This window comes from Mchenga conophoros, linkage group LG9, assembly GCF_057382185.1.
Source record: "Mchenga conophoros isolate Kocher_MC1m ecotype Shallow Benthic linkage group LG9, M_conophoros_male_GT1.1, whole genome shotgun sequence".
Lineage (NCBI taxonomy): Eukaryota > Metazoa > Chordata > Actinopteri > Cichliformes > Cichlidae > Mchenga > Mchenga conophoros.
This window is the reverse complement of record NC_140534.1, coordinates 24448185-24469498: the sequence shown is the minus strand read 5'-3', so window position 1 is coordinate 24469498 and position 21314 is coordinate 24448185. Positions and strand designations below refer to the sequence as shown.

The following is a 21314-nucleotide window of genomic DNA, read 5'->3' as shown; positions in this document are numbered from 1 at the left end:
CAATTCCAAGTGGCTCCGCTCCTCTCCGTTTATTGTGTGTTTGCTGTGTGAGGGGGGAGAGTGTCAGTGCTCTCATGCGTCAGCCCCCCCACACCCCACCTTTAGTTACTGCTCCACTGTTCAGAGCTAATGCTAAGCTAGCGCACGCGAGCTGCTTTCAGTTTCCGCATTGGCTGCAGGGAGGCGGCCCCGTTCAGCGTGCAAAGAGCCGCGTTCCATTCTGCTGCTTCACAGCTGGATTTGACACATCAGGGATGAGCAAAAATGGGAATGCAGTGTCTTGAGTGCCCGTCCAAGCATTTAAACCGCCATTATTAGACTTAAAAAGTGGATAAACGCATAACTGTGAATCCAGAAGCATTGTTTCTGTCATTTGGGTGCAATGCGAGACTAATTGTTGAGGCTTTATTTTACTTGCTGACACCTCTCTCTGCCTCAATCCTCTCTTTTCAGGTCGTCATGGAAAAGGAGGGACTTTCCCACGCCAGTTCCAATTGCCAAATCGCAGCAAGGATTACGGAGATAGTAAGAAACCAGCTTTGCTTAAACAATTACAACAGCGCTGTTACACAGAAATAACAACAGAACATGTCTATAGAACAACACGGACACAGACCACTCTTTGTCCTGCAGTGTGGTCACAGTCTTCTAACTTCAGATGCATATTTCTTACTTTCAAACAAGATATTTTGAAATATTATCCTCTTTTAGAGAGTTTCTTTGCACCTCGTGGAAATTTATTACACTGCTGGCTCGCTGTTTCAGGCAGCTGCTAGTAATTGCTTACTCAGAGGCTAACCTTGGCTAGCAGTGATTTACGTTTCCCTGCGGTGAACCCAAGCTTGTATAAAAACACAGCGCCCTGCTTCCTGTCTGAAGGGAAGTGGGATGGAGTGGCGAAAGGCAGTCTGCTCTGGCTGGCCTCACGTTTCGGCCAAGAGCAGACTTTATGCACTGCACCTGTGAAGTTAACTGTGTGAAAACAGATTCACAATGCAATCAAGAGTAAAGTGTATGACAAGTCTGATTATGTTCGTTTATGTGTTTTCAGGACGTAGGACACTTCCGCGGAGCTTCATGCCGCAGGAGAATCTTTTTCAGCTGGTTCCCTCCAGCCGCACTCGAAGCTATAATGGAGACAGCACGCTGCAGTACAGCGATCTGCGCTCACTGGGCAAAAGCTCCCAGCGAGGTACAGCCAAGTGTAAGTGATTCACTTGAAATCTTTTGAAACAGGGGGAACGTGTGCTCGACACTGTAAAATAATCTGTAATAGTTGTGTGTTTGGCTCATGTGACCAATTGCTATCGATGACCTCAATATAAATACAAAAAATGGACACGGGCAATCCAACTGTTAGTGGACATGTGCTGATCATTCGCTTGATTAAATATTAGGCATTTAATCTTTGAAAACTAAGCAGCTACTTAAAAAAAAAAATACTGTACTTGCATTCTCGATCGCATAAAACAGAGAAAAGCAGAAACTCCTCACAACAGAGAGGCTGAAACTGGAGTATTTTAGTGTGAAAGTGACTGAAAAATGTGAGAAAAATAGCTTCCACATAATTATGTGTTGACTAAACTGTTGATTTGCGGTGTTGTTCACTTCCACTTTGATCAGATGGTTTCTAATTTAAACAGAGGAATGACTGATTTCAATGATTCAAGATAAAACTTTTGCAGTTCCACTATTTCAGGGTTGTATCTTCCTTCTACAGATGCATTGTAATGTATAATATATATCAATGAGGATAGATGTAATGCACAGTCGTACTGTATGTCACAGGCAGAATTCCCCCCTCATCGTCCAAATTAAGCCGTTTTACGGGCTTACTAATCACATCTGTCCTCATTTAGTCTATACATCCTGCCCAGAAACTGTCTACATCATAATACCAAAGCTTGGCTCATAAGTCTGTGGTCGATGTGTCCGTCTCTGGTGTCCGTCTCACCCACGCGCGACCAAACAGTCTAACGCAGCCACAGAGAAGCCTGCTGGTTCCAAAACAAAGTCCCGGAGTCTGAGCCTGAGAACGTGGGAGCCGCGCAGATGAGCTTTCTAGGCTTTCACAGTTTGTGTGTCTGTTGGTGGGTTGCGGTTCCACTGCTTGACTGTGATATCTGGGGTTTCCCCAGTCTAAGAAGGGTCTGCAGTGGGAGTGATTTAACAAATTGCGGTGCGCTTAACGTCTGGTCTCGGTGAAGTTGATGTGTGATCAGTGGAGTTTGACGTTTGCTTTAGTTTTTTTTTATTTTTATAAACATGCTCTCAGATCCGTATATCATAGAGAAGCTGGCTGTCATAGGAGGCTTAGCAACACAATTAATTACTGAGGGGGGGATTCATAGTCTGGCGTTTCATTTCTGCAGCACCACGGGCGCCAGTCAACTGGAGACAGGGAAAGCTGCTGGGACGAGGAGCGTTCGGGGAGGTCTACCTCTGCTACGATGCCGACACAGGCCGCGAGCTGGCCGCCAAGCAGGTGCCGTTTGATCCTGACTGTCAAGAAACCAGCAAGGTGAGGGGAAATATATCAAAACTGTTTGGATTTGCATGAAGTTGATGGCATACGATGGGCTTTTTTAATAAATTGAAGACTCTAACTTTGGTTTTTCTGCTGCAGGAAGTGAATGCTCTGGAGTGTGAGATTCAGCTGCTGAAGAATCTGCGTCACGAGAGGATTGTGCAGTACTACGGCTGCCTTCGAGACCTCGACCAGAGAAAACTCACCATTTTTGTCGAGTTCATGCCCGGGGTGTGTATTCTGCGGGACATTTTAAGTAAATTTAATCACACTCGAGCAGCCCTTAAATTTCGAAAGAACAATTAACGTCTGAGAATGTGCGCGCCGGACTTGGTTTGGCTATAAAGATAGGTACTGAGACATTTTAACACAAACATTAAAATCAAACCCTTACCAGCCACATCTGCTAGAATCTATTTAGAAATGTCACCAGCTGTCAACAAACATGTCCTCCACGCAGTTGATGTCAGCAGAACAGCTCATTTTATGAGATCATATTCTCCCTAAATGAGCAACTTTAATGAGCTACTGTCGCCTGCGGACCCTGTCCCCGAGCCTGCTTTTAATATTTCCTGAGCTATTTTTTTTTTTTAATTTCCCAGAGACGCTGAGTGTCTTAGTCACACATTGTCTGGAAATTGGAAATGTTTACGTTTCGCCAGAGTTGGCAGAAGCAAGACAGGAGGTGACAGAGCCAAGCTTTTGTGTGGCTGCGTGGCACGGCTTCACTGCTGCGCCTGACCGATAACACTTTAATGGTCCGAGGGAGGGAGGGCCGTGTGTCCCTCGGAGAGACCCCGAGAGCTCCTAAGGTGTCCCGTTGACAGCTGAAAGTGAGGAGGCAGAGGTTTTGTTTTCACCGCAAGTCCTAAAGTGCGTCACAGGTGTTACAGGATCAGGTCTTAGCTCCTGCCGTGTCCCCAGGAGGAGCGGAAAACAGGAAATTGAAGGAAATGCAGCTCACTGGTGCAGTTTGGACTCAAAGTCAGTCAACAGACTTCTGTCAGCACGTTATATGCTTACATTCTTGGTTTTTGGCCTTGAGAATTGGCTGCTTTCACAAATAAACCCCAAACAAATTAGCTGGAACACCCACGTTTTCCAGAAAAATAAGTGTATGTAGATTTTTCTCTAATTTCGCATGCGTGTCCGTCCCATCCATTCATTCGCTCACAGGCTTTCTGTTTGTCTCTGTAGGGCTCGATAAAAGACCAGCTAAAAGCCTACGGAGCCCTGACGGAGAAGGTGACGAAGAGATACACCAGGCAGATCCTCCAAGGAGTCTCCTACCTGCACAGCAACATGATTGTACACCGGGACATCAAAGGTAAATGAAGCCGCAAGCTCGAAAAAGGCCAAGGTTGGATTTTAATTGGATTTGTAACCGGCAAACACTCACACTTGGAAATGCTTTTTTCAATGGGGTCCTATAGCAGTAGCTGCTGCAATAGGCGGGGGGTCAAAACTACAGATTCATTCATTTTCATTCGGGTTGACATTTCCTCATTTGGTCATTCGTCGTCTGCAGAACGTGCCTGGAAAAATGTGCTATTTTCAACTCCCCTTTGAGATATATTAGGCTTCGTGCTGGTGAAACTGGCTGTTCTAAAAATGCTCAGCACCGGACGGAAAGGTTTTGGTTTGGCTGCCCACAGCTTTGGGAGTTACTGGGTCGTTAAGCGGCGGCCAAGAAAGAGGGGAATATACTGTCTGGTGGGGGAAAAAGATAGTCGGTCTCACAGGACCAGGCAGGGCTCTATGAAGAGCACATGTGGGTGTGATCTTTCCACTCAAAAAGGCTCTGCACGTGTAATGTACGGTGTGTTCATCTCACCACAGAACATTTCTGTTTTTGCAGTAAAAAAAAAGGGACTTAAGCTTGGCACCACACGCACTTCCACATTCACTCCGGACCAGCTGGAAGTTTCTCTGAATTTATTTGCAAAGGCTGGAATTATCAGAGAACCTGTTGTCCTACGTACAGGAAACGTGCAGGCAGTGGAAGAAGCAGCTCGGGGCTGTAAAAAGTAAAGGTTATAGTTTGAGCCTCCAAGTTTCTTCTTTTGCAGCCTGCCAGTTCTTTGGTGGGGGTGGAGGGTGAGTGGCAAGTGGTGCACATTAGTCACCGATCAAACAAGCGGCGTGGCTGAAGGAAATGGGATAGACAGAGCTACATTCGGAAAATTACTAAGATAGGAGGAGAAAGGGTGTTGAGGTTCGACGTGTCTCTTGTGGAGCAGACAGTTTATTTAGTATTTCATTTTCTGAACCCAACGAGGCTTTTTCCTCAGTGTGAGAAAAGTGAAAGAAAGATAAACTTCCCTGTTTGGCGTAGCTGACTAAGCGCAGGATTTGTATAAAGACTGCTGAAAGATATGCTTTTTAAAAATAAGTCTGCCAGTATTCAGTTACCCAAACAGTCAAGACCTTTTGCCTTCTTCCGTCAGCTTGAATTGCTGGCACCAATCACTTTTTGCCCATAACAATAATTGCAACTCCAAATTGTCAGCGTCCCTTTGCGTCTGACAGCTCTCGGGAGAGTCCTGAATACTTTCAAGCTCGTTTTGTTTCGATCCACCAGGTGCTAACATCCTGAGAGACTCCTCGGGAAACGTGAAGCTGGGAGACTTTGGAGCCAGCAAACGTATCCAGACCATCTGCATGTCTGGTACAGGCATCAAGTCTGTCACTGGCACCCCCTACTGGATGAGCCCTGAAGTCATCAACGGGGAGGGATATGGGAGGAAAGCTGATGTGTGGTAAGGAAATTATTAGATAGAACTGTATTGATTGAAGTGGCGAACAATATCAGATTGCTGCCGTCGCTGTAAAAGCAAAAGCAATAAAATGACCTTGAGCAATAAATGATATTGTTATCAGTTGCTGCGATATGCACTCTGTTTACTAATACTGTTGATATTTAACACACTGAGGCGTTGAAATTAGAAATGCAGTCGAGTAATAAATGGAATAAATGAACTTTTTTAGTTACACGCTACTTCAGAAACTCACATAAATATGAACTTTAAATAAGGGCTGTATGTGCCGATAGATTAGAGCACTTTATACAGTTTTCTAAGAGAGCGCGCTTACTTAAAGACTTGATAAGAAGCCAGATATACTAACGTATCATTGCATTGCCAAACAGTGTTAACTGTAGATTTTTGTGAGATTCAGCAGTTTTTGGGCCCATTGTTCTAGGGCGTAATTGGTTGCTCCAAGCTTTAGAGAAAGAGTACAATACTGGAATAAGTTTGTTTGGATTTGCGCTCGTGTCATAGGGTTAACTCTGGTATTTGACACAACAGTTGGAGGTGCAAGGTAGACAATAGACACAAGCCGAGCTCCATTCAAATCATTTTTCCTGTTGTGCTGTTTTCCTTCAGGAGTGTCGCCTGCACCGTTGTTGAGATGTTGACCCAGAAACCCCCGTGGGCCGAGTACGAAGCCATGGCAGCCATTTTTAAGATCGCCACCCAGCCTACAAAGCCCACGCTTCCCGAGGGTGTGTCCGACGCTTGCAGGGACTTCCTGCGGCAGGTGTTTGTGGAGGAGAAGTGGAGGCCCACTGCAGACTTTCTGCTCAGCCACCCATTCGTTCAGGGCAGCTTCTGAGCTCCTGTGGATCCCCTTCCCCTTCCCTGCCTGTGAGGCCTCCGTGGCCCCGGTGCATCCCCTCCTCTCCGGCCCGTCCCATCCCCAGGGCCCCCTCCCCTCGTCACCAAGCTCCAGGGCTCAGTACCACTCCCAACTTCCTGTTATCCACCACTAGTGTCTGCCTTGTCGAGACTCCTGCATCCTACTAGCTCCACCTGGACTATTCCCTGAGAGGGAAGGGTGACTGCTGTTAAGACCTCCAGAGTCCTCTGAGGTTTTGCATGGTGTTCCCTCAGGAGGGCACTAACAAGAAGGCAGTCTCACAAGCTCCAGACTGCTGTCCTTTTAACAAGCGCAGGAAAAGTGACCAAGGTTAGAGCAAAGTGTCGCGTCTCAACCTTTAGGTATCACTTTACACCCACTTACTGCTGCAGAACAGCGTCTCGGGATCGAGGAGACGCAATTGTGATTACATTGATCACACGTGACCGTACTGTAAGTTTCTTATCAGCCTAAAGAAAGCTGTGGGCAGAATTTAAGATGGTAAAATATTTTTCTATGATGCATATAAAGTCATCCTAGCAGATGAGATGTCTATTGTGATTTTTTAAAAACAAAATGTAAATGTATTTTTTGCCAACGCCTTACAATAAGAATTTGTAAGTAAGAATGTCTTTTATAACGTCTGCGAGGGTCACCAGTACCCTGCTTTCATAAGCACTCACAAAAACAAGCCCATTTTAGGAAGGATTGTCAATGTTGCACTTTTTGATATCATGCATTGAAACATTTCCGACGTGCAGGATAATCAGCCGAGGAGATATTTTTCTATTTGATGCATTTTTTTTTATATATTATTGAGAATTGTGTTTCAGTGTAAAAGAAGAAAAAGAAGAAGCGAACTGTTTTTGCGCATTCGTGTGCAATGTCTCTTAAGCAATACCAACACTACTGTTGTCATTCCATCCTCCCATGCAGCGAGCCTTGTTCCATTCAGAAGTGGCCAAAGAAACGTTGCAGAGACTGAAACCTTTCGATAACTTTTAGAAAACGTGCAGTATTAGTCATGTCTGACTTTTTTTGCCACCTCAGAGCCCCATATAGCCTTTCCTGTGTTATGGCAGCTTTGTGCACAGACCAAATCGGACGCATTAACGTCACTTTTTTTTTTTAATAATTTTTTTTAAAGATTGTGAAATTAGACCGAAGGAAGCGTCTTGTTTATATTTTTGCTGTAACTTCACCCCACGCCTTTATTTAGCTTTCCACGCCATCTCGAATGGGTCTCTTAATGACTTTGACGGCACACCGTGGTCTCTGTGACGTCATGTGAGGCGGAGCTTATTATTACAAGTTGCCAAAAAAAACAAAACATTGAGTTGAAAGGATGGAGTGGAATGATGTGTTCTTTAAAGTGGAGATGAAATGAAAGTTTAACTGTGGGGTGGGGGGGTCGATGTCGGAGGTGTCGTGACTTGCTGTAACACACAGGCACTTAAAAGAATGACGATCCAATCTTTTCAACCCTTAGTGCCTTACCTGAGTGTGCTTGCAAACACAAACGTTCACTGCCAAAGCAGAGAGCTTCCTTGTAAGGCGAGCGGCTGTTTAGTAGAAAGCACACGCAGGATTAGCTGAAAATCTTTTATATGGAAAAACCAACAAAAGATTATACTGTACATACATATTGTTCTGCACTTTTGTATGAAATTTCTTTTTACATTATAAACAAAATCTATTTGAAATAGCTACGTTATACAGTAGATTGTACTGTGATTTAGACAGGAGAATGAATGGTTGCCTCTTTTAAGAGAAGGTAGGCAGGATGAACAGACTGGGAGGCTTTCGAATGGGACGGAGTTTGTTTGGTCTGAATGACAAAGCCTTGAAACATGAAATGTATCAAGTCATTGAACTTTTGTACATTTAACTTAATAAATGGAAGGTCTTAAGACTATGTTTCACAATGATTTTTTTATAATTTGCAAATTGAATTAAAAGTTGACTTTTATGACACTTTTTCCCCCCCATTAATGTATGTATTTATAGTTGTGATCTCATGATTGATAGATGGATGGTTGAATGCTGAAATTGATATTTTCTTTTGGACTCTACCAACAACTTTCTTATTGGGCTTATGATTTGGCAGCTGTACCTCCATGGTGGGAATCTCCTGTTTCACCACATCCCAAAGGTGCTCTATTGGATTGTGATATGATGATTGTGGAGGCCATTTGGGTACAGTGAACTCATTGTCATGTTAGAGAAACCAGGCTGAGATGATCTGAGGTTTGTGACATGCTGTGTTATCCTGTTGGAAGCAGCCATCAGAAGATGAGTACACTGTGGTCATAAAGGCATGGACATGGTCAGCAGTAATACTCTGGTATCTAAACAATTCTTAAAAAGGCCAAAAGTGTATCAAAAAAAATCCCCCACACCATTACACCACGACTGCGCTTAACTGCTGGGCAGGTTCGATCCATGTTTTCATGCTGTTTACACCAAATTGTGACCCTGTCATCAAAATATCAACAGAAATTGAGGCACATAAGACCAAGAAATATTTTTCTAATCTGTTCTGTTTCAGTGTGCCTGTGTGAACTGCAGGTTCAATTTGCTGTTCTTTTTCGACAAGAGTAGCACTCAGCATGGTCTTCCATAACTGTAAACAGTAGGGATGGTTGTGTGGAAAAATCCCAGTAGATTAGCAGTTTCTGAAATACTCAGACCAGCTTGTCGGGCACCAACAACCATGCCACGTTCAAATAATTTAAACAGCCTTTCTTCCCCATTCTGATGCTCAGTTTGAACTCCTGCAGGTATTCTTGACCATCCTTAAATGAATAACAGCCACATAGCTGATTATATGTTTCCATTCCAAGCAGCTGGACAGGAATAAAGTGGCCATGAGTGTGCATTTTATTTCACCCACTTGCTTAATTCTTTTCTATTTAGATCACAGGTTCTCAAATTTTTCTGAATCTCTTACAGAGAAGAAAATTCTCCATGGATCCCTTCATAATCGTAACGTTAAGGGTATTACGCTTATTACTATTTGTGCTGTTTACATATGTATTCTTACTGGGCACATGTGATGTGACCTATCAAAATCAAAAGTTTCTTTTGGCACCAAGATAAAGTGGATGGGAGTAAAGGACACAGCATGATTGTTTTTGTCATAGATTATCTCCAGCTGTTGATATGTACTTTTATATATTACAGAACAGCTTTATAAATTATTTTGTGGACCTAATGGCTATGGGTGTAGACACATGGGGGTTTTGTGACGTCATTTGTAAGAGGCTCGGTTAAATGACTGAACCTTTTGTAATTGTGCCTTACGTTTTTATTACTTTGTTGTTTTTATATGTCAGTCTAACTGAATAATAGTTAATAGTTATAACAGACACATCCCTATTACATGGTAACTCTGTTTTAAAGAAAAAATGGGATGTAATTTAAAATTGTGTATGTATATTCAATTCAATTAAGACTCAATAAAATAGCTTTTCTTCAACTCTGCAAACTCATGGTTAGGACCATATTTTCATAAGACGGTATAAGAAAAGGCAACACACAAACACACTACTTAGTTATCCAAAGACAATACGAAATATGATTTATTTTTTTAAATGCCAGTATAAAGCCTAATTTGAAAATAACACAATATAAATAGTTAGATAATTTTGACTAAAAACGATTAACACCAACACTGTCGGAGCAGCTGTTAGAAAACCACCTTACAAAACCTGCCGTTTTGTAACGTCGTGTCTGAAAACGTGACTGCCAGAGAGGAGCCGCCGAAGAGACAACTGACGCTAACCCGGGAGGTACAACTCTCTGACACCGAGGTCTCTCTTCCTCAGTGCTTAAAACAAGACTATTGCTGCTGTGGTGGAAACAAAGCAAACATGTCTTCCTCCCGTACAGTAATATGTTTGCTAAGAAACGACTTGCGTCTCCACGACAACGAGGTAAGAACATGAGTTTGTAGAAAAAAGTGCGACGTTGTTAAACTTAAATGTTTTAAAAAAACACGATTACTTCGCATGTTAATTATTTGATTTGTTGACGACATTAAAGAAATTGTTTAAACATGTTAACGTCGACATTAAAATTACAATAACTCCAATATAGCCTGCAGCCACGTTACAGCGGTATTACTACCGGTACAAGACCTCCAGAATAAAAGCATGTTCCCCAAAACTAATGATTACACACTTTTAATTTTTAAACTGGACTGCTTTTTAACCCCTATCCTGTTTTAAGTATCTAACACAGTGGTTCATAACCTTTTTGGAGGTACCGAACCCCACCAGTTTCATATGCGCATTCACTGAACCCCTCTTTAGTGAAAATAAAATAAGATTTTTTTCAAATTCAAGACATACATATGTTTTTACTGGTGCACAAAATGAGCCGTGCATGTCACGGCGGAGACTCTGCCGAACCCCTGAGACCGACTCACCGAACCCCTAGAGTTCGATCGAACCCAGGTTAAGAACCACTGATCTAACACTATCGAAGGTTATTTTTGCAGCTGCAAAAATTGCATAAATAAATCAAAATTTCGAGTTAGTATCTTGACTTAATAGCTTAAAAATTCGAGTTACGTATCTCGAAACTTCGACTTACTCGAAAATAAATTCCAAATTTGGACTCTGCCCAATGACTGTAGAAAACATTGGTTCTGCCTGGCATTTCCCCCCCGGTGGTGGAAACAAGCTTCCACAAACTTGTGACATCTAGTTAGAATTTAAAAAGAGAAAAAAAAAAGAAATATATATAAAACTGAACCAACCCCCCCCCCCCCCCCCCAAAAAACAAAAGCATTGAGCATGCTTGCTAACTTTCAGGGAATTTTAAATATTAAATTCAATTTTCGTTTATTAGGTTTTCTTTTCTTTTCTTTTTTTTTTTTATAAAGTAAACCATATCTAGGGTGGTACTGAGTGGTTAAATGTACAGCAACTTAAGAAAGCAACAGCAAATAGAAAAAAAATGCAAAAGCACACAAAATGTATTTATTTAACACAATTCAGTGAGTCACATACTCTACTTGGAGGACAGAAACAAGCCCACCTCTACCATCCATATCAATAGTCAAAGGTGTTTCTATCGTAAAATCAAATGTGCTGTTTCACATAATTGCTGCAGTACGTTTATTGTATGCTCGATATGCAGCTTTTCCACTGGGCCCAAAGAAACGCTGAACACATAGTCCCGCTGTACTGCTTCGACCCCAGACACTATGTGGGCACTTACAACTACAGCTTACCAAAGACTGGGCCTTTCCGTCTGCGCTTCTTACTGGAGAGTATCAGAGACCTCAGAAACACACTGATCAGCAAAGGCAGGTAATAAAACTATCACTCACAAGATTTTTCTTTACCTAACCCCACTGTCAAGTTTCGCCTTTGCTACACTGTCGCTAACTCACAGTCTCTATGAAAGGTTTATAAGAGATCAGTTTACTTTTCTATCATGTTATTGTTAACTCAGTGAAGACACTGGCCTTGGCTTTCTAGGATTGAATTGATACGTGTAACAGGATCAGGACGCACCTGGACTTACAGCGGTTATGTTTATATTAGCATTGCTTCTGCACACACTGTTCCCATCACTTTTTCCTGTCAACTAGCACTCTACCCAGGATGCAGCTTGCCTGGCATGGAATGAGGCTTATATATGTGTCTCTGTGTTTATTTTGTGTGTGTGTTTGACAGCAATCTCGTGGTGAGACGGGGTAAGCCAGAGGAAGTAGTTGCAGACCTCGTCAGGCAACTGGGCTCTGTCAGTAGTGTGGCTTTCCATGAAGAGGTGCTCTCTCATATTACAGATAACAGCAAAAGTGCTGTCTGGCCATTGGAGCGTGGTTTTCACCATCATGTGCTTTTTCTACAGGTTACCTCAGAAGAGCTGAATGTGGAGAAAAGGGTAAAAGATGTGTGTGCACAGATGAAGGTCAAAGTTCATACCTGCTGGGGCTCTACATTGTACCACAGAGATGATCTTCCGTTCCCCCACATGTCCAGGTGTGAAAGCAGATACAGAGAGGAAGCTACCCTTTTTGTAAAAGATACACTGCAGGTTAAGAAGTGCCTTGTAATATTTCCCTCTGTTTTTAGGCTTCCTGATGTGTACACTCAGTTCAGAAAGGCAGTGGAGAGCGAGGGCAGGGTGAGGCCGGTCTTCTCAACCCCAGAGAAGCTAAATCCCCTTCCTCCAGGCCTCGAGGAAGGAGCCATTCCTACAGCAGAGGACCTGCAACAGACAGGTGAACAATCCACCAAGACACATGTCCGCACATTTATTCTATGTGTTTATGATTCAGGATGTTTATTATGTCTAAAGAAGCCTAATCATGAAACACTTTTCCCCTTCCAGAGCCTGTGATTGATCCTCGCTCAGCCTTCCCCTGCAGTGGTGGGGAGAGTCACGCCCTGGCCAGACTTAAACACTATTTCTGGGACACTGTGAGTGCAAAATGTGTTTTACATTAGCTGCTGTTTAGAGAACTATGGAGAAAAAAAAATCCCAGATGATCTATTAAAGATCCTCCATGATGTCTGTTTTAAAGGATGCAGTTGCAACGTACAAAGAGACTCGTAACGGTTTAATCGGTGTGGATTATTCCACCAAGTTTTCACCTTGGTGAGTACAAATGTATCACTGCCTCTCTGCTCCACTTTGCTACATGGAGTTTAATATTTCATTGAGGTAATTCCCGTGATTCTGTCTAATGGTGCGGCTTTGGTATCCTGCAGGCTGGCAATGGGTTGCATTTCACCCAGATATATTTATCATCAGATCAAGCAGTACGAGAAGGAGCGGACAGCTAATCAGAGCACATATTGGTGAGCACACAGGCTGGTGATATGTGAAAATCTATATTTGTCATATTTTATTTTTTCCCTATCTGATGAGCTTCCCTGCTGTCCTACAGGGTAATTTTTGAGCTTTTGTGGAGGGACTACTTCAGGTTTGTGAGTGTGAAGTACGGAAATAGGATTTTTCAGGTCAAAGGTACAGTAAGCTGATGTTTTTATGTTACTTTTATTATTATTGTTGTTGTCTGCATGAAAAGGTATATTTCATGTCACTGTGACTTCAACTCAGGACTTCAAGACAAATCTGTGCCATGGAAAAAGGACATGAAGCTATTTGATGCATGGAAAGGTTTGTGCTCTTCACTCATCCTGCATGAATTATTCTTTGAACTGAAACAGTACGTATAGTATATGAATATAAAGGTGAATTTATGTGCAACTGGAACGTACAGAGGGACGCACCGGAGTGCCTTTTGTTGACGCCAACATGAGGGAGTTGGCAGCGACCGGCTTTATGTCCAACAGGGGGCGTCAAAATGTCGCTAGCTTCCTCACAAAGGATCTGGGCCTTGACTGGAGGATGGGAGCTGAGTGGTTTGAGTCCCTTCTGGTAAGCAGTAGTTGTTTATTATCTTTATAAATTATTTCAAAGCTTAGTTGTTTAAGAATATAATATTCAGATATTAATACAAAACTCATCTTTTTAAATGTTCCTTACAAAGATCGACCACGATGTCTGCAGCAATTATGGTAACTGGCTGTACAGCGCTGGGATTGGAAATGACCCCAGAGAGAACAGGAAGTTCAACATGATCAAACAAGGCCTCGACTATGACAATAATGTACGTTTGACAAAGTAAACACCGTTTCATTTCCTTTTGACATTTGTCTAAAACTTTACCTTTTGCGCTTCAAGACAAAACTGCTGAGTCACCTGTTGTGCAGGCTTTGCTGTTTTATTATTGAGATTAAAAATAGGGCAAAATGTGAGGAAATCAGTTTTGACTCATCGGTTTGCGTTTGTCTTTCAGGGAGATTACGTCCGACAGTGGGTTCCAGAGTTGCAGAATATCAGAGGAGGTGATGTGCACACACCATGGTCACTCAGCAACGCTGCGCTGGCCCACGCTCATGTGACCCTCGGCGACACCTATCCCGCTCCCATTGTTACGGCACCTGAATGGAGCAGACACATTAACAAGAAAGCGGTGGGTGTCTGGGGGAAGGGAAGTAGTTAGTGTGATTGTGTAGTGCTGCTATATTAGTGTTTAATCCATAACTGCTGCAAATAAAAGCGCTTAGATATAAATAGACTTACTCCACTATTGTTTGTACGTTCTAGTTCTTGTACTTCTTATCTACTACAGCTCTAAGGCCTAATTGCACTTTTAACCCACTACATGTATCTGGCAGATATTACTACATGTTACTCTTCAGCTTTATCTAAACTTAAACTAAACTTTCCATAAATAATAATATACACTTATATCTCAGTAAATAGAAAAGCGTCTGCTGCTCCAGTCTATTTTGGGGCCCCTTGTCACGTTGTCACCAGTTCCGCAACAAGAGAAACACTTCCCCTTAAAGTGTTTCATTTATTAAAATCAGAAGAGGTCGACACTTTCATTGTGTTGTTTTAGAAAATAAAAAAATGTTAATATAATTTGTGACATAACATTGTTTTTGTGTCTTTTCTACCCAGTGAAATATCTTGCCATCCCTCAGATGTATTTGAAAACAAATTCTACATTTCTTTCCTTATTTTATTTTTAATTGTGTGTATTTTCTTTTATGCAGTTTTAAAAAAGTTTTTTTCTTTCTTTCTTTTCTTCAGGGTGGCACAGGACCTTCACCAAGAGGAAAGAAAGGCCCGTCTCACACCCCCAAACAGCATCGGGACAGAGGCATCGACTTCTACTTCTCCAGAAGCAAGAACCTGTGAACACGTGGACGCTCCACTGATTTAATCTTGAACTGTTTCCATGAAAATCTGTCTGGCACGTTGATGTATTGATTCAGGGAAGCTGAAGAATGAGGATTTGAGGAAGCACATGTTACGGTGCTTTAACTTCACTGATCAGGCCATCAGTTCTGTAGAAAATTGCCACATCAAGGGCCTTCTATGGATCCTTCGCTGTGTTTCCGGCTATGCAGCGACTGTGAAAAACCACAATGTGTTTTTTTTATGATTCAGAATCACCTGTAATGACCTCATATGATGTTTTGAACAGATTACTGTTACTTTGTTCTTGCAGGTTTTCTGTGCATTTATACTTTGTTTTTGCTTTATGTGTGATGGTTACAAAACGGCTATATTAAAGTTGCTATCTGATGCACTAAATCTTGACCTCCATTTATCAGAGCAAGGAAGTCAGTCCGCTCTTTCTGAGCAGCTATACAGATGAGAGTAAACGGGAACAGAAAATGTGCGTGTCTATTTATTTTCAGTGGAGCTCGCTCCTGTGAGAACTTTCATTTATCCTTGACAAGCTCTCTTCTCTTGTGGTCGCAGGAGTAATAGTAATAACAATAATGTCGGTGTTTTAAAAATAAAAAAAGAATCGCACTTTGGGTTGTTAGCTCCACTTGGTACATAACACATCTCCTCCCCCCGTCTGTGACGCACTCCGGCGCAAAGACTTCACTTCCTCAGGTAGGTTGTGTTGTAGACTTCCGACACAACACAGCATTTCAATCACGTCTATCTTTATAATGTTTAGTCTTTCTTACTTATACAAAAAACTCCGTTAACTTAACCGGAAACTTTTGGAACATGGCTTGCGCCGACTCGAAAGTTGACTTGGAGAAGATTCCTCTCGTTGCGCTAAACATGGGCGTGAGGAAAAAGCTGGGACTTTATCTGAACCCCAAGCACACGGTAGCAGCGGACTGGATGGCGCTCGCAGAGGCCATGGGCTTCAACTACCTGGAAATAAAGAACTACGAAGTGTCCAAAAACCCAACCTGTACGGTTCTGGAGGACTGGCAGGCCCGGAGCACAGACACGTCAGTGGGGAAGTTGTTGTCAATGCTCTCGGAGCTGGACAGAGAAGACATCGTGGAGGATCTGCGACCACTGATAAGTGCGTTACTGCCATTCCACTTAGATCCACTTGTCTTTAATAAATAAATGCCTGTCGTCGATTAGGATTGATTTTTTTTTTTGCATTGATTAGGACCGGTCATAACTTCTGCTTATTCTTAATGCATGCTTGCTTTTGTACCCCACCTTGCCCCTGTCGCCTGGTTCAGGAAATTATTAACAATGAATTCCAATGTTGCTTAAATAGATCTTACACTCGTGACTAAGAGAGTGTCTTTCGCAATATTTGCCCAAATGCGTAAGCGTTAGTGTAATAACCGAGTTTAAACACAGCTATATGTCCATCACATGGAGTCTGCTGCGTTTGTACCTACATTCCCAAGGCATCTCTCTGAACTGACTGCATGTTTGCGCTCATGTGTGCCGTTTTGCGCCGTTTTGTTCCCAGATGAGGATGTCCGGAAGTACTGTGAGAATCTTAAAAAGAAAGCTGAACCCCCGCTCCAGGTTCCTGAGGTCGACAGCTGTGTCCCTCGCACCCCTGAGAGGTCTGGGATCACTGTGGATGATGACCCTGAAGGTGAGCATTTGTATGAACTTACAATAATATATATGCATACACATATGCTCACATTATGTCGAAATATTTTATAAAGAACCTCCCATTAGCATTAACAATAGCGCTTCAAAGACAGCGTAAATGACTCAGCACATGTCCTCTAATCTGCTCATCTTCAGCATCGGTGCAGTATTACTGCCACTGTCACTGAAAAGCTCTCTTTGCTACATTTGGCTGATATGGTTAAGTTCTGCAGCCCTATATGCATTAGTTTTAACTGATTGCAGCTTAACCAGCTACATAACTGTGTTTGCATAATGATTTCCTTCACTTTGTAAATGTAGGCTTCCTTCGAAATTCACAATACTTATTAATATCAACTTATTATAGTTTTTTTCCTTAATAAACAGCACAGACTCATCTGTTATATATTCGAAACTTCGAGACTTTGTAGCTGTTTGTTTTTTTGGGTGTTTTCTGTGGTAAACTATCACAGGGGAAAAAACACTCCTACTTGTCACTTGTCTCTTCATCTGACCATTTATCTGAAGCACTAATCGTGCACTGCTACACGGCCTCGCTGCTCCTGTTTCCTCCGCAGCCTTGTGGTTTTCTTATTATTCTTATGTACTTCGCTCTAGGAGTTTTATGTTGTGTCAGTGATGTCAGTTTCTGATTAATGGCCCTCTGTGTGTGTGTTTGTGTGAAACTTTAACCATTGAGTTGAATCGAGATGTTTTGAATCCAGGGGTTCCCGAGATGTTTGATGCCTTCATCTGCTACTGCCAGAGAGACTTTGCGTTCGTCCACGAAATGATCCGTGAGCTGGAGCAGACGGACTACAAGCTGAAACTGTGTGTGTTCGACAGAGACGTCCTCCCGGGCTCCTGCGTGTGGACCATCACTAGTGAACTCATCGAGAAGAGGTGGGACACTGACACATTTACTAACCTGGTTTTTGTTTGGTCTTTTCAGTTTTTTTGTTTTGTTCTAATTTTAACTTGAAAAAGTGATTAAGCGAATAACGTTATGGGGCCAGGTGTGAGTCTGAAACTCCAAGTAGGTCATTATGGTCCAAAAAAAGCAGTTTACATGATACTGATTTACAGTTTGTTTGTTTTTTTTTGTTTTTTTTGCAATTCAATTTTGCATTTGTTAGTCAGATGCAACACGAATTCCAACAGGCGCAGCCATCAAGCATGCACTAGCGCAGGATGTGGTTCAGACTTGTTTGCCGTTTGGTTAATAATCTGTGTATTCGTGCCTGTGTGTGTCGATAAAATGTAGAAATGGAAAGTTCAGAGATGGTTTAGAAAGCCAGACATAACTAACGTCAGTTTCATCTGAAATTCAGATATTGAAAGTCACCTGACAGAAGAAATCCAATTCTCAGCCAGTCATGTTTCCTGAAATCTCTGTTTTCTTGCTCTCACAGTTTTTGCAACTGACTATAACATGTGACCTTGCACGCAGGTGTAAACGGATGGTGGTGGTGATTTCTGATGAATATCTCGACAGCGATGCCTGTGACTTTCAGACCAAGTTTGCTCTCAGCCTTTGTCCTGGTAATGCACACACACATATATAAATATTTTATATTAAACAACCCTGTTTTAATTTTTCTGGCTTATGCGTGCAGCTTAATCATTTATATTCTTTTTTTTTCTATTTCAGGAGCTCGAAGTAAACGCCTCATTCCAGTGATCTACAAGCCGATGACAAAGCCCTTCCCCAGCATTTTACGCTTCCTCACCATTTGTGACTACACCCGGCCTTGCACGCAGGCCTGGTTCTGGACTCGGCTTGCCAAAGCTCTGTCGCTGCCATAACTGTGGAGCAGGTGGTTAATCATATTTCAAAGTGCCTTTTTGTTATTCCATTAAAAGATTATGTTGGACAGTGGCCAAATGCAACATTGGAGGAATCTCATGATTACACTGTATGTATATATTTTACTGCTTCAAATTGCACTTCCTTTGGAGACGATACAGATTCCTGCACACTGTCATTATGAAAGTGAGACTGGACAGTAGTATCCAACGCCAGCAAAGTTCTCAGTGCACAGAGTCATTATCATATTATGAGATTTCCTCTTCTAACAGGGGTTTTGTGTGGCCCTATTTTGTGTTTTATGTGTGTTGCATTGAAAAGAAGGGTACATTATTTTGCCACTTCCTCTTTTGAGCAAACTTGTTCATGAAATTGAAGCTTAAAGAGGAAGAACTGTTTTGGCTCTGATACTTTCACAAGTTCAGTTCTACTGACAGCTGACACCTGCCTTTTTGTGCAGCAATTCTGTTACTGTGGGATCTCTACTTTTGAGTTTGTGTTTTTAAAATGCTCTTTTTAGACCAATTAAAATAATGTTGTTTTTTTAAATAAACGAATAAAGTTAACGTGGTGTATTATTCAAAGTCTTTGTTTGTTTGTTTTTTTTAAATAAAAAATTAATAATATGGAACTATAAAATTAAATATACCTTTAGTTTCCCTGCATTTGTTGCGACTGTGCAAATCCTGTATGGTATAAAATAAACCACCAGAGGTCTCTAATTTAATGCGGTAAGAAAAACTGTGGTCTACGCTTTACAGTAAACGCACGAACACCCAATCAGAAAGCAGTATACGTGGTTCTGTCCAATCAGAGGCAGGCTCTTGCTGGAGAAACATGCCTCCTCTCACAGACTGCTCTTTGAGAATGTTAATCCCTGACTTTTCCCTGTCAGGTGTTTCAGTTGCCTAGCTTGGTGGTTTGATGTTTTCACATTGTACGCCATTCAAACTATATTATATGATGAATCAGTAGAAGCATAATGTGCTAATTTTAGTGGAAAAGAAGTGGTTTATATTGAGGTAATAAGTTGAACCTAAACCTGTAAGGGCACACTCTGGGGCGATGTCGCGTGGGATCCGCCATTAAAAGTGTGGCGGAAGCACTCGGCTTGTTTCGGCAGTTTTCCGAACCGCAGCACTCAGCGTCGATAGTGTGCCACACTCAATATGTCCGCCAGGAAGGGTCACATTTTCTCAGTAGGAATGCGGTAGGCGGGGCTGCTAGGCTAGTGTCAAACTTTGGGAATGACAGGAGTGCTGCAGGATTCGCAAAGAAGGGGAAGTGTCGCTCTTGTTAGTCCTGTTTGGATTACTTTGACTAATTTTTACGCCCGCTTTTTGGATTCACCACCTTTCTACACACAGAGAGTCCTGCCCCAGCGGATCCCTCAGCCATGTCGGAGGACCTGAGCTCCCAACCCTGGTCCATCAACAAAGATGATTACGAGCTACACGAGGTGATTGGTATGTGATCCTTAGCTTGTTAGCTACGTGTAAACCGTCAGTTTGAATTTCCCCGTGAGCTCTCTCTGAACGCAGGGGTTAGGACGATGAACACAAGCTCGTACCATTCAGATGTTAACCGAACAGAAAGAAGGCATCCTCCTTCTCCTGAGCTGCGTTGAGTTCTTCGCCTTTGGTAAATTGGCCAATTCTAGCCGGGCGGTGTTGTGACTTGGGCAGTCAGAGGAATGCCTCCCCCGAGAGCGATGACCCCGTCCGCTGGGGCTATGACGAAGTCGTAAACGAACGTTAATAACGTTATAGTCTACGTTCTGGAAAATAACTGCTTTCATTGAGCAGCTCTTCATACATGTGAACAGCTAGCTTGATACTTTCATAAATGGACTTTAGCTAGAGGACGCCGTATCTGTGGATAGCAATAGTATTAATTGTGTCACATTTAACCTGCAGGATTTATTTATTTCTTTTTTAATAGAAGTGACAAAGTTATTTTTTGGAGGGGGTGGGGCAACTAAAAGTAACCCATGTAAAGATACTGTAGCTAGGCTAAAACTTAAACCCACTGTGTTATTATTCACTCCTATCTCATTTTGTAATACACTAAACACAGGAGCTAAAAGCCCCCCTCCTCAAAAAAATAAATAAAAAAAATACATAAAATAATAATAATGATGACAGGGCAGAATTTGCAGGCTGTAGTCCTCAAAGTTGGGTCAATTCACTGCAAGAGCGTTTACTGAGGACCAATCAGTATTAGAGGGCTTCACAAAACTAATCTCATGGCTAACATAAGCAATAATCTTTTAATATTTGCTCTTGTTCCTCTGATACTATTCTAAAGTTTAAAAAAAAAAAATTCCTGGAGGCTTGTTTCACCTTTCCTTGCAGCGTTAAGAGGATGACTTAATGAGGAGCTTTCACTTGTGTAGTTATGAAAAGTCCAGCCCCACAAATAGATGACCTGTCCTACCTTTGGGCTGGCTTTGTTTAAAAAAAAAAAAAAAAAATCTCAAAGGGAGAAGGTGAGGAGAAGAGTGTGAAGAATATAAGCAAAGTATTGTTCCCCCAGACTGGTTCATTTGTGCCTCTGGTTCACTTTTGCCCAGGCAGTGCATGCTTCCTCTACAGGGAATCTGTATGTTTACAGAGGGTCAATTTTACAAGCCCTAAAGCACCCTTTTGTGTATTTTTAAAAGAGCTGAAATTAACTTTGACCCAGTTGTGCCCTCTCCAGTTTCTTGGAAAATTTGTACCGGGTCACCGCGCAAGATAACGCCCTGAAATTTGGCATGCCCACAAAGATAAAGCCCTTCTTGTACAGCAATCAGCTCTGCTGTATTTTCCTATGAAGTGTTTTTAACACAAAATTGCTCACAAAAGTTTGAAACTAGTGAGACTGTTTCATTGTTGAACCGATTATTAACTTGGCCTCAGAAAGCGGTTGTACAGTGAGCCTTAG

General features: G+C 42.2%; 4 protein-coding genes across 6 annotated transcripts in view; all 4 read left to right on the top strand.

The window, feature by feature from the left end:
* The window catches only part of map3k22 (mitogen-activated protein kinase kinase kinase 22), a 41230-nt gene extending 33149 nt beyond the window's left edge, over window positions 1–8081 (top strand). For both annotated transcript variants that reach the window (XM_085287084.1, XM_085287083.1), the window contains exons 12-18: window positions 454–525; window positions 1052–1204; window positions 2373–2521; window positions 2627–2758; window positions 3725–3854; window positions 5109–5286; window positions 5914–8081. In XM_085287084.1, the coding sequence (XP_085143210.1) occupies window positions 454–525; window positions 1052–1204; window positions 2373–2521; window positions 2627–2758; window positions 3725–3854; window positions 5109–5286; window positions 5914–6142 (1043 nt within the window). In that variant the 3' untranslated portion in view covers window positions 6143–8081. The remainder of the gene's footprint in view (window positions 1–453; window positions 526–1051; window positions 1205–2372; window positions 2522–2626; window positions 2759–3724; window positions 3855–5108; window positions 5287–5913) is intronic.
* A 1673-nt stretch (window positions 8082–9754) lies between these two features.
* On the top strand, window positions 9755–15315 carry cry-dash (cryptochrome DASH). The gene is made up of 14 exons (XM_085287081.1): window positions 9755–10101; window positions 11312–11484; window positions 11854–11947; window positions 12032–12162; window positions 12256–12404; window positions 12515–12603; window positions 12708–12781; window positions 12895–12984; window positions 13074–13153; window positions 13247–13306; window positions 13410–13567; window positions 13680–13799; window positions 13989–14165; window positions 14792–15315. The coding sequence occupies exons 1-14, from the start codon at window positions 10039–10041 to the stop codon at window positions 14897–14899; spliced, it is 1566 nt and encodes a 521-aa protein (XP_085143207.1). The 5' UTR covers window positions 9755–10038; the 3' UTR covers window positions 14900–15315.
* A 121-nt stretch (window positions 15316–15436) lies between these two features.
* Window positions 15437–18973, top strand: myd88 (MYD88 innate immune signal transduction adaptor). The gene is made up of 5 exons (XM_085287082.1): window positions 15437–16040; window positions 16449–16580; window positions 17308–17485; window positions 18033–18124; window positions 18234–18973. Exons 1-5 carry the CDS (start codon window positions 15731–15733, stop codon window positions 18386–18388), a joined length of 867 nt encoding a protein of 288 aa, XP_085143208.1. The 5' UTR covers window positions 15437–15730; the 3' UTR covers window positions 18389–18973.
* A 485-nt stretch (window positions 18974–19458) lies between these two features.
* The window catches only part of oxsr1b (oxidative stress responsive kinase 1b), a 43881-nt gene continuing 42025 nt past the window's right edge, over window positions 19459–21314 (top strand). The window contains exon 1 of one of the 2 annotated variants that reach the window (XM_085287080.1): window positions 19459–19855. In XM_085287080.1, the coding sequence (XP_085143206.1) occupies window positions 19786–19855 (70 nt within the window). In that variant the 5' untranslated portion in view covers window positions 19459–19785. The remainder of the gene's footprint in view (window positions 19856–21314) is intronic. The other variant, XM_085287079.1, reaches the window with a different exon arrangement.